We start from the raw sequence: 17,181 nt of genomic DNA, 5'->3' as shown, positions 1-17,181 counted from the left end.
TTTGCATGCACATAAAAATAAAAGCTAAAAAAATGCCTGTGCCCCCTGTGCATATTTGTCAGACATGTCTTGCGTGTGATGCCAGGATTTAAATCCGGAATAAATCTAAGAGCTGTATAATTAATTTAAGAAAAACATATAAAAACAAAAGCACATGGAATGTTAAAGATTAATCATTAAATGTCCTACTATAAATATACAGTCTACATATCTCCTGTGGTAGCGTAATTGCACACAGAGGATTTTCAGGGCATGCAGACTTAGTATATACAATTCCTCTTGTTTCAAATGTATTTATACTGAGTCTTTTTCATAATAAACATCAAACTCCCATTCCTTTGCTCTGTGTTATTGGCTTTTTAATGCGACAGGCTCAGTGGTGTGGTGGGCTTCGTGCCAACCTCTTTATTATTGAGGAAATAGTGCCCTCTTCTGGCTTCAGAGGAAGACTACACTCCGCTCCAAACACCAGGGAATGTTGCTCATGCAGTGATTTTCCGTGGGAAATATTAAGATGACGCTGATAAGATACATGACATGTGAATAATATAGACTTGGAAATGTGTTCCCTATCTCACAAATGCTTTGTTTGATAGAGATATACAAATCCAGGGACTTTTTGGCAGCCAAGATAGCAGAGAAATGCTCATAGTGAGGAGTGATGAAACACATGTGTAACTGTGATTAAACATTGCTGCCATGTTGTACGTACAGAGCAAAGACCAAAGACATCAAAGGCAAAACATAGCATCAACTGTACTACCTTTTAAAACCACTAAATCAACATCACAACCACATGAGATTTAAAGAAGGGCTAAAATCAGAGACGACCAACTCACTTTAAGCTCTTTTTAAAAAATATTTTATTCTTTGCAAAGGAGGCATTGGGAGCATCAGTGCGTTCTATGGCTTGTGTACAGAGTTCCTGTATGAGACAGAATCATAGAACAAGCCCTTGGGTGAGCTGAGGGCCCCACCCATGTTTACCGAGGAGGAATGTTTGAGGCAGCTACTCTGCAGCTGTTACAGAACACGGTCTTAAGCAATGGGCACAGTGTTAGAGCTGAAAGTGTTGGAGAGGAATGCAACTGTACAATATGTGGCGTAGTACTTGACCCTGCTCGGCAGTTACATCAAATCTAAATTCACAAATGTGGTATGCAAGAAGCGTAATGCTGCTGATGTTTTTAAGAATGCTAGGTATGTTTCTCTTAGTAAGTGAGCCCTTAATCGGACTGGGTTCATATTACATCCAAAACACATTTGAATGCTATATTAAAAATGTTACGATCAACTCATAGATTTAATGCTCAATATTGTATTTGTTAAACTAGAGTTAGACTTAATGCATTCAGCTACACTCTACATATAGGCAGTCTGGTAAGCTAACATAGCAGAATAATGCATATTTGTCCCAGATTCTTTACTTTCAATTCATCGGCTACTGTTTTGATCCACACACAATAGAACTCACCAATGTTGGCATGGTGTGCGATAATATCATTATTCTGCTGGTAGCGAGCAGCTGAACAGCCTCCACTGTAATCCAGAGCTGTCAACACTCCACGATAGCAGCAGTTTGGGTTTAGGACTGTTTACAGAAACACTTTGGATCTGAGAAGAGTGGTCGTTACATCTTGCGTTTGGAGACAAAAAAACATCTCCTTATATTTGGTATAATCTCTGAATGCTGCTGAGACTGTGCCCAGGTTTGACAGCGTACAAATCATGATTGGATCAGACCCAGCGTGGGATAAAGCTAACAACAGTGCAGATTGAATACAGTACATGTGTGTGGGGCATGGACACGGCTAGCCAACAAGCTAGGTGGATGCATGTGGTAGTGTGTTGTCAAATAGGCCACAGCCATAAAGAAAGCAAGTTGTATCATTGAAGCACCACCAGCGAGGAGAGTCAATGTATTTCACTACATTCATTATCAAACCCTTCAAGGTGGGTTTGACTCCTGTTTTCTCTCTGGTGGTGTTTTGGGTGGTGGGCGAGATCATAAAAAGGGGATTGGGGTGAAATGATGCAGTGCACCCACACACACACAGTCACACACGCAGGCACACACACACTCACACATCATTTATGCAGGAGAAAAATATATTAACATTTGCATTACAAAACAGTACAAGGGCCTCAGTGTAGTAAAATACCTCTTCTGTCATAAAAATAATCCATGTGGGCTGTCTCTTCCCTATTTATGCAAAGAACTATCTCTCCCTTTGCCTTCAACAAAATATCTCTTCTCCTTTATGAAAAATATTCCCATGGTTTGATGGGATTTGAGGCACTGGATTATATCTCTGTACACAAAAAGTATTTTCCCCCGCCTCCTCAAAGTTCAGCGAATGGAAGCCAAGAGAGCTACGAGATGGAGATGCCGCTAAGGGGTCAGGGCCGGCAGGGCGATGGGGAGCGCTGAACCAGATTGCTATCATACTCAAAGATTCTCTCAGCCAACAGTCCAGCTGTCTGGCTCTCCAATAACTCAAACCCACCAGGAATTGAAGTAGAATATGTTATCAGTGTCCGTCTGATGAGGAAATCATTCCTTCTCCAACCTTATTTAAAGGCCATCCGATGGAAACCAGCAGTGATAATAGTGTAAAACAATCGTCTTTAAAGCAGTCTCAGGTGAAATCGTATTCAATCCTGGAGGAGCCACGCGTGGTCCACGTCCCCGTATGTCACAGTGGCCCTGAACAATCTGTAACGGCTCTCTGTTGTAAAGAATCCACAGTATATGACCAGAAGACTTACTACTTTCCGCAGCTGGCTTACATGAACCAAAGAAAGCACAAAATCATTTCAACAGTTTCACAGCATGTTGGCATTCCTGTCTAATCTTCTCTACCGGAGCAGGACCCTCGGACTCAGTCCACCGGGCCCTGGAAGATTAGCTTGGCGAAGCCCTTAGTGAGGCCGAGCTGGGTGGCACAGAAGGGGCAGGCGGCGTGGAAGGCGTGGGTGCCGTGGGGCAGCGGGATCTCCGCCCAGTATTTCACTGATTTCTCAGAACACACGTGTCCGCATGGCACGAAGGCATGGGTGGGGGCCCCTGTGTCCACGTAGAAGGCCGGCTCGCAGCCCAGCCACAGCGGCACGTAGGGCCCGACCATCCGGCACATGGGACACTCTCGCTGAGCGTTGGCATCCTGTTCCGAGCGGTGGCCCCAGTTGTGGTAGCCGTGCACGTGGCCGCAAGACAAGTAGACCCAGGGCTGCTTCTCCTCCAGAGAGGAGAGGGCGCGGCTGCGTTGCATGCTGGGGAAGGCGAGGGTGTTCAGACCCACGGGGCACTGGGGGCGCCCCGCGTTGATCTCCTGCCTGAGGGCCTCCAGGTGCTTTTGGGTGGGAGTGTGAAAGAGGCCTTCTGCAGTACGCCACAGCAGAGTGGCTCCGCAGAGATCCACCAGGGAGCCGTCCTGCAGGATGTTGCTCTCATGCTCCACCTGCAGAGGGGGGCGAAGCAGACGTTCAGTTTCACTAAGCAGCGATACAATCAGTCATTTTCTATTTGTGATTTAAAAACATGAGCTTGATTAAGGTCACAGTGGCCCTTCTGCTGTATGTATGCAGCGACTGACCAGTTTGCCCGGAGTCTGTGCCGAGCGGGTCTCTCTCAGCGTGTAGACGTCCCCACAAACAGAGATCTCTCTCCACACGCCAGGCTTGGACTCCTCTGTGAAACCACCCTTGGGATGCATTACAAGCACGCCATTGGTTGTCAGTCCGTCCATGTGACCGTCGGGGTTCTTCCATTTTGCAGCTTTTTCCTGTAGAAGAGACAGAGGACACATGCAAAGTGATTGTTACACAATGCTGCCAAATGTGTGTAATACTTCATGTCTATGGTCCACTGAGTAGTACTTACCCCAAGGAAGATGTTTTTGGAAGAATCAAAACCAGCAGCGTAAATGCGGGCGGTGAAAGGTGGGACGCGCTCGCAGACCACTCTGCAGGCAAAGCGTGAGATGGTGCTCTGAGTGATGGGGGTCTCCTCTCCCTCCTGGCCGCCTGCTACTGTGTCAGTCACCACGAAGTCTATGGGGCTCTCAGTGGATCGCCCAATCTACGCAGAAACACAGTATTCATTCAATATCATGCTTTGGATTTCTTGTAACTACAGTGGCATGATGAAAAGGGGTTTCTTTTTCCTTTAACTGTTTTGACTTCCTGGCAAGACATGTGTCATGTTGTGGCAGTTTGATGCTGCACAGGATCACATTGCTGTGTTTGGGAAACCAGACGTGGTCTTGTCTCAGAATTGTAACCAAAGTTTTACGTAGCAGCATATTTTTGATATATCAGTACATCTGTGGAAAGATTCCAAGTTTCTTTTATTTTTTATTCAGGCCTATTTTTAAGCAGACCATCGAGGTCAACACTTAACATTCTCCAGAAACTTCCCAAGCACTTCAAGCTTTCATTTCCTCTTCTTTTTTTCATCTTACAAATTATCCCGAGGTCCTGTTTTTTAAATGAATTTCCTCTTTTCTGAAGTGTTTGTATTTATTCAGTGTTGCTCATAGAAACATGGACACAGTATAGGGCTGATGTGAAGCACGTGTCTGCAGTGCTGACTTCCCTCTGGTCCTTGCTGTTGACATTACACAATCAGGACACTGAACTCACTGGTGGAGTGTGACGGGAAACACCACCAAATGGGCACAGATTTTAAAAGGCTTAGCTGCAAATACTCTTATTTAAGTAGATTGTAGACTCCTGATTACAACATACTGTAACTATTGTCATAAGTCATAATTTTGAAGAAGAAATGTATCTCAGCTTTTCAAATCAATGTAAAGCTTTTATTTGTTATAATTCGTATTACATTTTGATGTTTGAGTTTGTAATGTGAAAGTAAAACAAAGCTAGTCATATAAGAAAAGCAATCTGAATATTTCCCCTTTGGCTCTGGGAAATAATCTAATCGCTCAATAATGAAAGTAATCCTTAGTTCCAGCCCTAAAGCAAAAGGACAGGTTTTTAAAAATACAATCCAAACAGTTAACAGTATTATATGAGGGGTTTGTACCTGAAACATGTCGGTGTCTTTGTCGTGGCAGTACTCCACCACTACCGTGTGGTTCCTGGACAGCGTGTAGGAGATGCTGTGTTGGCCTTTACAGTTCACAGCCTGCAATATAACAAGGAATGTATGACATGCTACTCATTGGGATACCATATTAAACACGACAAATGCATATCTCAACAATTGACTAAGAAGCCAAACAACATATTTATGTCATTATTTATTTATTTTGTCTTTGTTTTAGTGAACCCTTTGATGTCTTGGTTTGTGGCTTTAACACCGGATATGAGAGTGCCAAAGGAGAGGCACTGCCATATGCCTTCTGCAATCACTGCTGAGGTTCAATTACAGAGCAGGCAAACAAACCCCACTATTAAAATGCACTCAATTGATGAGTCACACCCTCAGTCTTAGAACAACTATAGATTTATTTATTTATTTCCTTTTAACAACAACAAAAGTGTCTTAGCTTTTCATTAAAATTGAGATTTCTTACAGATGACATTTAAGCAAGAATACTTCCTCATTATATTACATGCTGTGTGCCAGGAATTTCTGGTAGAGAAAAAGGGAAGAGCGTGTAAAGTCACACTCCCATGACAGTGACCGTAAAGCGCCCACTGGCCTCAGTTCACACGAGCCTGGCTACCAGCTGAGCTGCCTCAGTCCAAGCAGTGAGGCATACGATACGATATACTTTATTGTCCCCATAAGGAAATGTGTTCTGGACTCCGTCCTGCACTTCCACATACATGTGCATATACAAACATAGAAGACATTAAGAGACATACACATATCATCAGTCATACACCGTTTGAACAAACACAATACACAGACGCACATACTGACAATGGCGACCTATTGCACTACCCCTCATGGCCAACATTTAAAAAGTACATTTCATTACATTTGACTACATTTCATTTCATGTGAATGTTAAGAAGCTTAAAGGTAGGTAGTTTGAGAAACCGGCTCGAGATACACCTTGTTATATTCCATGGAATGCTCTTAACATCCCGATAGCAATGAATATCTGAAGTGCTTTGACAAAAAATCCATACAAAGTGTCATCTGTGGAAGCCATGGCGCTGTAAAAAGCACGACCAATCATTTTAGCCAGCCCGGCTAAAATAACTGGATGGCCTACCTGCCTGTCAGCCTTCCATCTGTGCACAAACTTATCTCGTGCCCTCATCGGTCACGTGCGCGTTCGTGTGTGTTGGAGGAGGGGCTCTGTGAGGAAGTGGCAGATTTTCTGCTTGTATATGTTTTGGAGAGATGGGTGTTTTTTAACCCCCATACTTTTCATAGCAGTCTGTACCAGGCGAGCGATCTGTGACTTTGACTGCACTGTCAAGTTACCGTACCAGGCAGTGATACCATACCTCATGATGCTCTCCAACACTGCATGATAGAACAGTAACATGAACTTCTGGTCGACTCCGAAAGCGACGCAGAAAGTACAACCGCTGTTGAAGTCTAGAGCACAGACCTTGAACATGCGCCTTCCAGCTGAGTGTATTATCCAGATGGACACCAAGGTACTTATAGGAGCTGACCTGAGTTATGGGTTCATTGTGGATAACCACCGGCTAAGGTCACCCACTACCTTTGGGTCCCACACCATCTCCTCAGTCTTCCTCACATTCAGCACTAGATGGCTAGAATCACACCACTGCACAAATCTCTCTATTTCAGAGTGATAAGCCGATGAACTGCTGCCCTTGTGCATTAAGCCAAGGATAGCTGTATCATCTGAGAATTTGATGATATAATTCTCCGGGTGGATTCTCGTACAGTCGTTTGTGCACAGTGTGAAGAGGACCGGGGAGCTCACACAACCCTGGGGGGCTCCTGTACTGATGGTCCGGGGCTCTGAGAGGGCATTGTTGACCCTGACGCGCTGAGAGCGATTGGTTAAAAACGAAAAATACCATTTCAAGATAAAAGGATTTATACTGATCTTTATCAGTTTTTGAAGCAAGATGTGAGGCTGCAGTGTGTTAAAATCCACAAACAGTAGGCAGAGACAGGGTGGGTTAAAGTCAGACCCCTCTCCCATCGACACTTCACCACATGCCACTATCATCGCGCTCTAATCTGCGAATACCATTTCACAAACAACCCCCGCCTTTGTCACGTGCGACAGGGAGAGAGAAAGTGGGTCAGCAGCGCTGCCACACTCTGCTGAAACATCAGAGACAGACAGACGGGGACAAATGTCATCATCACATGCCGTCTCGTCTCCACAGCGGCGCTACAAACAAATGGGGCTCCACCTGTTCCACGGCTAAAAGGAGTTCCTGCACGTTCCAAAACATATATTTTTATAAACACCACGCCCCCCCCCCCCCCCTAAAGTCACACACACCCTCCCTCAGTTGAAGGAGTGATAAACAACCCAGCAACAGGCTATCCGGCCCTAAAAGGATTGCCAAAGTAAACAATCACTACTGCACAAATGCAGTGATTGAGCTTAAATGAGCCAGTGTGAAAGCAGGCGCAGGATTTGTATAGGAGGCTGGCAGTGGCGTCATGGGAGCTCCTCATTATCTGTCATGAACACCAGAGTGTGCACAGACACGTGAGATTTCCCTCTCTCAGTAACAGAGCATACTCAGCTCAAGATTTTAGAAAAACAGGAGATGGATTGGATCAATTTACTGCCAACTTAAAAAGAAAGCTCTCCTCGAATTAACCTCAGCACCCTGCTTGTCTGGGAAGGGCTATATTTGACCGTGTGTGCAGCTGTGAGTGCATGGTCAGGGAACAAGTTCCTCCTCAGCTCACCCTCCTAATCCCCGGCCTGGTAACAGGGTGGCAGAGAGGAACGGTGGAGGAAGGGGAAGAAGGTCACAGCAGCTCATGTCTCTGAAACAGTGGGTGACTAATTGTGCAAAGGGCACATTTGCTCAGTTGAGCCGTGCAGCTAAAAACAATCCGATCCAAGGAAACATGGTTTTCAGAGCAAACTGTCTGAGGAAAAAACTTGAGAAAGAACTGTCAAGCCATATTTGATCAGCCGCTGCAGCACAACAATCATCTCAAAGTCAGTTGAAATGATGAATCCCTGCGATGAAAAGGCCTCCGTCACAGAAAAACAGCTATCCGGAGTCATGTTCCACGAGGTGAGAGTAACCCGAACCACAGGGCCTTCAGCCAGAGAGCTAAACTCCCAACAATTGTCTACAATATTGGGCTTCAAGATGTGCCGAGGTAAGCAAGTCCTCCGGCTTGTTTAGCACTTTTGCTTGGGAACCAACGGCAGGAATGCAGACGTGTTATACTGGAGGGGGCAGTTTCTGGCAGGCACTGCGGTACATAGAAAGGGCTATGAGGCCCGCTTAGGAACTACAGTGATTGTACTGGAAATGTCAACATTAAGGTCTGCCAACAATAATGCACCGCGCGTTCCATAAGCTACTGAAAATCACTGAGAAAACATTCTGCTGCTCAAACAGAAAGTGTTTTTCAAAATGTTCCTTCAGCTGTGATTCCTCTACCTTCAATCCCAATGTGTCCAAGTACATTGACCCGATTACTCATTCCCCTCTCTGTTAGTTGTTCACATGCTTATACGTTTTGTCCTAAGATAAGCAACAAAAGACAAGTGGATAAGTGTTCATTCTGACTGAGAGTCTGTTCAGTACAACCACTTATTCATCCTGTGATCCGTTTGGGTACCTTGCTTGCCTGGGGTGTGTTGAGGATGTGCACGGTGCTCGGCTTAACACCGTTGGCTTTGGTCCTCCTGTATAGCGCAAATCTGCTTTTCCGTCTACCCCGATCTCCATTGGGCAGAGAGCCATTGTACCTGTGAGGGGAGGGGGGGGGGAAGGAAAGGACAGCAAAACAGTTACAAATGTATATCAAAAATAAATGTTGAATCCAATGAGATGTATAGGTTAAATGTCTTGTAATCATATAACAAGAAACATTCATGTAGCTTTGCCATGCATTACATCACTGGCAATCTAATGTACCCTGTTAGCAATCTAAGCGTTACCTTGGATAGTGTCTCTTATTACATAATGCACTCTGGTGCTTGTGATTTCGGTGAGCCAGCTCTGTGTAAACTGCAGCTGTTCTTTTGCGCCGTGTCCCAGGCGCGAGCATCTTTTAAAATGCTCGTCAGGTCTGGGAACGCACAGTCTGGGTGAATAACTGGCTCTCATGAAAGAAATATTTTAATTTAAACACTTATAAAGAACATCAACATTTAAAAACCCTCAGCATCCCTAGAAGTTGTTATTTCTCTTTTCCCTCCTCAATATCAGCCCCTCAGACACCTAGCATGGCAGCTCCTTGTGAATGGAGAAGCCCCTTCCGGTAGGGCCGCCCCTCTCCCCATCCACCAGCTGGTTCCTACAGCTGGGACACCCCATGCTCTACTGCCATCCAACACACACCTTCTGTCACACACCCATGTAACCACAGTGTGCTAACAGACACTGTACAATGGATATAAAGCTATTATAGGCCTCAAGTTTGCATAGCAGTGCATATCAAGAGGGAGGGAAATTGTACGACCATTCAGATATGTCTCCTTTTTGCAGCAACACAAATTCAACAGTAGCAACAAGAGCTCCTTCCTGCTCCTCCCTACCTCCGTCCAAAGCTTCTCCACCTGTCTCATGTCTCCTCACGGCTGGCCAGGCATGGAAACACATGGTCCCAGTCAGCACAGTGCACAGAGTTGGCCTGCAGGACAAGCCCCCCACAGAGAGCTAGAGAGGCCCTGTCTGATACTGTGTGGACAAACTGAAACAAATACACTAGAATAATATAATAATAATAATAGTGGTGTTATTCACTCTTGGACCAAGCTACAGGGGAGAAAGCAGATCCTAAATAAAATCCATATGGAGCAGAAATGCTGATGCTCTCTCATTAATAATGTTAGAAGCTAATTTAATAGTGTTCTGACTCTACTCTCATTTCCTTTGAACTGTCCTAGAAAATGTCCCACCTAAATAAAAAGCAGCTAGACTAATACGTAGGGTTGGGAACCGAACCTCGGTTCCAGATGAGAACCGATAAGAAAATGCCGGGTACCCATACAAAATACACAATTTTGGTTCTGCTTAACGGTTCCTAAACGCGGTAGACCCTGTAATCCACCGGGCCGTCTGCTCCGTGGTGACCCGGTGAAATACAGGGTAAGGGCGGACCGGCCATCTGTGTGTTCTGGAGAATCACAGAACGGCCGGTCGTCAGCGGACCGTTGACGGCCGGCTCGGTACGCTGACGGCCGGCACCGCCCTTATTTTTTTTAAACAGCATCATGTAAGTTGCGCTGACTGGCAACAGAGGTCCACAGTTGCCCCGCAGCGAGGCTCCCCTCGCCCTCCCGTAGACAGTCCACGAGCTCGGTCACTTCATAACACCAAAGATGGATCGCGGTAAACTCTCTAAAGTGAGGCTCCACTACACTAAAAAAGAAAAAGACAAGGCACAGTGTAATGCCTGCTAATAGCTTGCCACAGGCATAGCTCAGTAACAAATAAAGCACAGCTTTTGTGCAATACATTTGTATTGCATGTATATGTTTTATTTGTAAAAATGTCAGTTAAAGCTTAAAAGAATAAAGATATTTTTGTCATCTAAACGTTTGACCTCTTTCTTTTACAATTTTGGAATCGAAACGGGGAATCGATAAGCAGAACCGGAACCGGAATCGATACATTTCAAACGATACCCATCCCTACTAATATGTGGATCAGAGTTCTACTAAGTGGATTTGAGGGCTATCTGCCGGTTACCTGTGCCTTGGTGTCTCACATATAAACAAAAAAAAGATGTGCATCTTTGCATTTTCTAATGATCAGTTCTTACTGCTTTCTAACTCTTTGAGAAGAACAACCCACGACTTCTTTTATTCACCTTTACTTCGAGGAAATATGCTGTCACTAGGAACTGCCACATTAGTGAAGGACAGGCTTTTCAAAGCTCTTTTTCTTCTGACCTGTGCGAGACAGACAGTGGATTTACCTTCCAATACTTAGGAGAAGGGATTAGAAGACTCTGGCGAATCACCACCTTTCCTCTGGGTTGCACTAAAGGAGCCAACAGCATCTCCTACCTCTTGTGCTAACATAAAAGGCTAGTGTTCGCAGAATGAGGAGGGGATATGCGGAGTGGTTAAACCCTCATTAGCATGACACAGAGGCAGGGTGGTCTTAAAGGGTCACAGAAGATGGCATCGAGGTTAGATGATGCTGCAAATCAACTACAGGCTAGTAGTGCTCCGGTTAGGTCAAACTGTACAAATACATCAACGCTACATGGGAGGCAGCCAGATGGTACAGTGAGAGGGAAGAGCATCAGTCAACTGACTCAGATTTAAGCTGCCATGGCCTCAAGTATCCATCTGACTGATATAACCTTGCAGCAGACACTGACACCAGACCAGCTCCACCAGCACGCTGACCTTGTTGAGGAACGCAAAAGGATAACTAGGGATGCTCAGTATGGCTTTTTTCAGCCAATACCAATACATTTCTGCTTTTCATAGCGGGCCTGATAATAACCAATAATTGTATACGTTTATAGCTTTAAAATAAGGGCATAAACTGTAGTTCATGCACACCGGGGTTAAAGAAAGGCTAGCAAGTAGTGAACAAAGACAGATGACTTTAAACTCGATCACTATGACCTGACCAAATCTAACTGACATCACTATTGTCAAAAACAAAACGAGTACTGGCTCTTGTTTGTTCATTTATTTTTTCAAATAAAGTACATCTAAAAACTTGTAATGCAAATGTATATCTGTGAAAAGTCCACATCGGTGACATGATGTTTAGTCTGACTTAGTCTAGTCAGCGTGCTGCGCTTGTAAAGACATTTAATAAAAATGTGGCTTGTATTATTAGCTGATAATTTATCGGCAATCATGTTGTTATTGTACCCTGCAATCAACATGTTGCAGCGTACCCCAAAATGCTCCCATAGGCTTGTGTACAGTATTGAAGTTTATGTTAAATAACGTGTATTTAACATAATATAAATGTCCCATTAACAACAGAATACATGTCCGCCTTAGGATAAGTTTTCTTCTTAGATGAATCTGTATAGCACCCGAACAATCAGTGCCAGTTTGTACCAAAGATGTCTGCAAGTTGATTTGTGCACTTCCTTTACGGACCGGTTCTTTAGGGGGAAATGTACAAAGTTCAATCAATAGGCCCAGTCTCCCTGCCACAATGGACAGAGGAGGCTGAGGAGAGGCAAGGGCTGGGTCCTAATCAATCCATCCTTTCATTTCCAGGATACCCACGCAGCTAACCCCCCCCCCCCCCACTGACCAGCACCAAGCCAATCCACCCAGGCAAAGATGGAGGGCAGCCATGCAAGTAATAAGAGCCACCACGGTCATGACAACAAACCACAGAGAACTGCTGCTCAAACAAGCTTTGTTCCATGCTGTCAGCTATCTTGTCTACCATCAGTTTTATCAGTGGGATGTGATGTCATGGCAGTGATTATACACCCGTCACATCTAATTCAAAATATGTGTCTTTATGTCAGGAGAGAGAACAAAAGTCTCAGCTTCAAACGTGCCACATGTTAAGCCCGGGGGTAATAAGCAGTCAGCACTTTTGGTCCCTTCTAATAAGCAGTATGTCTGTGCGTGTATGGGTGGAGGGCCAGGGACACAACCACACTCTGCATATATACCCTTTATTTAGAAGCATCTCATTTCAAATGCTTCAAACACATGCTACACACATGTCATTTTGTCAGCACAAACAGTCAAAGTGCTTATGTTAAATCAGTTGCAATACGGGCCAAACTCTAATCACTGATGACACAGCAGGTGTTTTCCATAATCTGGGACAACCGTTGCCCTTGACAGTTTATCAATATAAACATGATTGTTCATGGTGATAAGTATCTGCGGTGTCTCCTGAACAAATCATAAAAAAACAGTAGTAGCTTCGTAATAGTTGATATAAACAAAGAAAGAGGCACGCCAGTTTGTACTCAGTGGCAGGATGAGACACGTCTAACTAATGCCACTATAACAGCCTTGCTTTTTTAACATCAACAGACCATGGAGGCATATTGTATGGTTTTTTATTACGTGCCAATATCATAGTTTCAGTATCATTGGCAAAACTTTTGAACCCTTGTGTTTTTCTTCAAAGGCTGTTTTAAAACTTACCAAATTTCAAATGGCTCTTAAAAAGGGTCCAAACACAATCCAAGAACTGTGCCTTAATGGAGCAGTCTAAATGGGCACTTAAGTCAGGATCTATCTTGTATCAAACAAGATCTGAGTAGGCATTTGATGCAAACAAGCACAGTTAACAAAAAGTAACTTAGCTGATGAACAGTTAAGAATAGATTAATCAGCAACTATTTTGATGATCGTGTTTGATGATAAGTCCTTTATTAGTAAAAATGGGAGTTCCACATGTTTAGAATTAGTGTTAACAGTATCCCTTTTTTCCCCATTATAATTACCAGATTGTGATTTAAAAGTGCAGCATGATAAGGTGTTTATCTTCATCCCCCACTTATAGCTGATGTTGGTAGTTGTGCTCCAAAGCCTGGTTACAGTTAAGGCCCTCTACCTGACCATGTGGACAGCAGACATTACTCAATGTAAGTCATCCACTTTGTTTTGGGAAAAGCAAGGTATGTGCTTTCAAACTATTGAACGACACAATGATCTAAAGGTCAATTGTAGCATCTTGTGAATAATACAACGCATGGCCTTGTGACCACAGTGGGTGTTTCTTGAAGATGTAGAGTCTTGCGGTCTGAGCTACAGATAGTTTAGAAAATAGGAAGAACCCAGGGGGCTGGGGGGAGGGGACCATCACCACTTCCGAATTCCTGAACCCCATGAATCCAACTTTAAGGTAGAAGTAGCAGCTCAGAGTTGCTGAGTATGGGCTTCGTTTCACCTGGGTTTGTAAAGTTGTGCTGAACGCATCTATTTGGTGGACAAAGGCTGGTTAAAATGTACCCAGGCTGTTGTTTATTTTAGAGAATGTAACATCGCCACCGACACGGCTCGGTGGAAGCAAAATGTACACATTTCTGATTGCGCACGTGTCTGATTAGCTGAGTAACGTGAGCCCGTAAATATAAACTGGGCTTGGCGTGTTTCCCTGAGTATATTTTGAGAGTTCGCTGTGTAAAGTCAATGCCTGTTTAAAAATAAAAGGAAATGTCTTAAGGTCACACCTTATTTAAAAAAAAATCACGTCGCTACGCTCAGTTACCTACGCGAGTGCCCTGTTGTGAAACTTCCTCAAGCCACATAATCGCCTTTACGTTAACGTAGAGGAGTCTTATTAAGTAAAGTAACACAAGAATGTATACAAGAAAAAGCACAACTTACCCCAGGACCACCAGCTCCCCATATTTCACCGGGTCTTTGGACGGGGCGCAGTGCTCCTCTTGGCTTGACGAAAACATGAGGCTACTGGCTTCACTGTGTAACATTAGCTATACAGTAATAACAGCGGCTCAGAAATCACCGAGAAATACCTTCAAAAAACACGACAGGCTCTCATTTCAGATCATATATCCAGCGGCATATGTCTCTGTGCCCACGCCAATCCACTTTTCTATAAATAAACTGTCTCAAACTTCTTTAGCGTGACATGGCAAAATGTAACTTACTTGGCGGTCGAATCCGCTCTGAAGCAGATACAAAAACAGCGAGCAGCAGGGCCGGGATGTACCATTCGCTTGTTCTTTACTTTGTGTAGGGGGGGCTCCATTACAAATATTTGTTTAGAATTATGTTTTTGAACCTATTTTGGTTTTTAAAGTTATACAATATATATAGAAAACTAAATAGAAGTACTTTGCGTTTAATTTATTGTTCGTTAAATAACGTTATTGATTTTAGAGTAAACCCTCCCTACTTTTGCCACCTCAAATGGTCTATGGGTCGCACCCTGTGTTATGTAAACAAAGAGTACAATTTGGGAATTCTTAAATGGATCATACTTTTCCTGAAATGTTTGCAGAGTTTCCAGTTTACCATATCTTACGAGAAAAAGGGATTACACACCGTTTGTCATAACCTGCTTTAAATATTGGCAGGATATGACTCACTCCTTTTCAGCACAGAGGTTGCAAGGTTCACACAATTGTATCTGACATTAATGTTTTTTGTTATAGTTACACAGGCCTAAGGGAGCCTGCAGAAGGTGGAGCAGTAATAGAAGGAAACACATGGTAAAAATAACCATCCTGGTACATTTCCTGACGGAGATAACATGAGTCAAAGGATTGTGAAATCAGGTTTGCTTATTTTATTGGTGACCTTGAAAAACTGTATTTGATTATGGCTTTATTGCAGTTGGCTAATGCATGAAATGTTTTTTGCAACCTAATGATATCGCTGTTTGTCTGCATGCCCGGAAGTTTTAATTTCATATTGCCATTGCTCCTTCTCATTCTGTTTAATTGTGTTGCCCAGCTTACCATTCTCATATTTCCTTTTGTCGGTTGCCAGCCCACAGGTATATGCTTATTTCTTTCCGTAAAATCTTAATTCTGTATTCACCAAGCTCCATGTGAGGAGATGTAAATCAATCTAATAATAACACCTAGTAATTTGCATAATTGCTCCTTCTGAGAATAACTCAGACTGTCTAATGTGACCAAAGGTCTACCTTATGCACGTTTGTCAAAATACCTCTCAACCTTCCAGTATCTCACGGCTTTCTCTTCTTCACTTTTGTCTGGCCGTCTCATCAACATTTTACTGCCTCTGTCTTGTTTTCACAAGAACCTTCATGGCTGGAGGCGCCCTCACTGCTTCAGGCCCCTTCGGTGCTCCCATTGCAATTATGGCCTTCTGTTTGAACTGGTGTTCAGTTTCAAAGTGCCATAACACTTGACACAAAAACAAAAGGTAGTAGGGGTTTTCTCGGGTCCACAAAGTTACTTTCATCCCCACCCTTATTTACTTAAACTCTTTAATACTATAAAATGCATTAATGTGTTATCCAATTTGTGAGCAGTACAACCCAGATTAATCTGTAGCATTTGTTGGTTCCGTTCATAGCTGCACATACTTGTCCATTAATAGTACAGAGGAGTGGAGTTCAGCTCCTTCAGCAGTTGTGCAAAGGCTCAAACTGCATTAGGCCTCTAACTGTAGGCCTAGGGTCTGAACTTAAAGCTGTGGGTATAATGAATGTTTACTGCTCTTTTGTGCCACTGCCTCTCTCCGCTTGCTTTCATCCATTTGGCATTGTCTGTGTAAACAAGCACTACAGTCTTTTCTGTGCGCACACACACACAGTATAGTTTGGGGGGGGGGGGGATCAAAGGCTCTAGCACATACCACACTGATGGAGAGCAGATGCATGGAGTGGGCTGCTTTGCTGTAGTTGTGCTGGCATAGTGTGAGTGCAAATCTGTTTAGGAGGAGGAGTTTAATGTTACCAGGCAAGAAGCATGCAGAGCAGAGGCCTACCGCAACAAGCTAAATTGCGCAATTGAGATCAAGTGTGTGCAATGATGACATGGGAAAGACAAAGCCCCTATTAAGTTCCTCACTGCTCTTTGGCAGGTTTCACACGTCAGACCTTCAATGGAAGTCATGGGGCTATTAGTAAGTGTCTGACAAAGTGTAACCTCGGGCAAATGTATTGCTGTTTTTCAATACCATTTTTAATCCTTTATTGTCTATGACAGGCTTTTCCAAGAACTGTGAGGCACATTATAAAGGATAAAAGTGACAGAACTGTAGAAAATCATCAATTTGTCAGTTTTAGAGATCATCATACAATGAGATGTATTGCAAACAGCTTGTTTATTTTATTCATACGGATCATGGTATTTTTAAAACTCATGACGGTAAATAAGCTATGTTACAGAGGACTGTGTACATATAACAGCAGCCTCCAGCAACATGTTATGAAAGGCACTACTTGTGTTATCGAATGACGAACATGTTGAAGATACAGTAATTCCTGTCTCTTCGCGAGGTTTCCATGAGGGTGAACGCCAGATCTCCAATCAGCTGACTGCAGCATGACAGTGTGGGAGAATGTGAGGTATGTGCTGATCCCATGCTTGCCCTGACCCGACCGACCGACTCCCCCCCCCCCCCCAGCCGGCACAACAGTCCTGTTGTTTTAAAAAGGTATTTTAACATG

At 43.8% G+C, this 17,181-nt stretch overlaps 1 protein-coding gene across 2 annotated transcripts; it reads right to left on the bottom strand.

Annotated features, from left to right (window-relative positions):
• Window positions 1-845: 845 nt before the first annotated feature.
• peli2 (pellino E3 ubiquitin protein ligase family member 2) lies at window positions 846-14,714 on the bottom strand. Of its 2 annotated transcripts, none has more exons than XM_034111501.2 (6): window positions 14,400-14,714; window positions 8,729-8,858; window positions 5,048-5,149; window positions 3,884-4,081; window positions 3,597-3,785; window positions 846-3,461 (listed from the first exon to the last, which is right to left on the bottom strand). In XM_034111501.2, exons 1-6 carry the CDS (start codon window positions 14,501-14,503, stop codon window positions 2,883-2,885), a joined length of 1,302 nt encoding a protein of 433 aa, XP_033967392.1. In that variant the 5' UTR covers window positions 14,504-14,714; the 3' UTR covers window positions 846-2,882. The 2 variants fall into 2 exon arrangements, with proteins under 2 accessions (XP_033967392.1, XP_033967393.1); XM_034111502.2 differs by having other exon boundaries at window positions 8,738-8,858.
• Window positions 14,715-17,181: the final 2,467 nt, after the last annotated feature.

This window comes from Pseudochaenichthys georgianus, chromosome 22 (genome assembly GCF_902827115.2).
Source record: "Pseudochaenichthys georgianus chromosome 22, fPseGeo1.2, whole genome shotgun sequence".
NCBI lineage: Eukaryota > Metazoa > Chordata > Actinopteri > Perciformes > Channichthyidae > Pseudochaenichthys > Pseudochaenichthys georgianus.
Note: the sequence above shows the minus strand (reverse complement) of the source record. Positions and strands in the feature narration are given on the sequence as shown.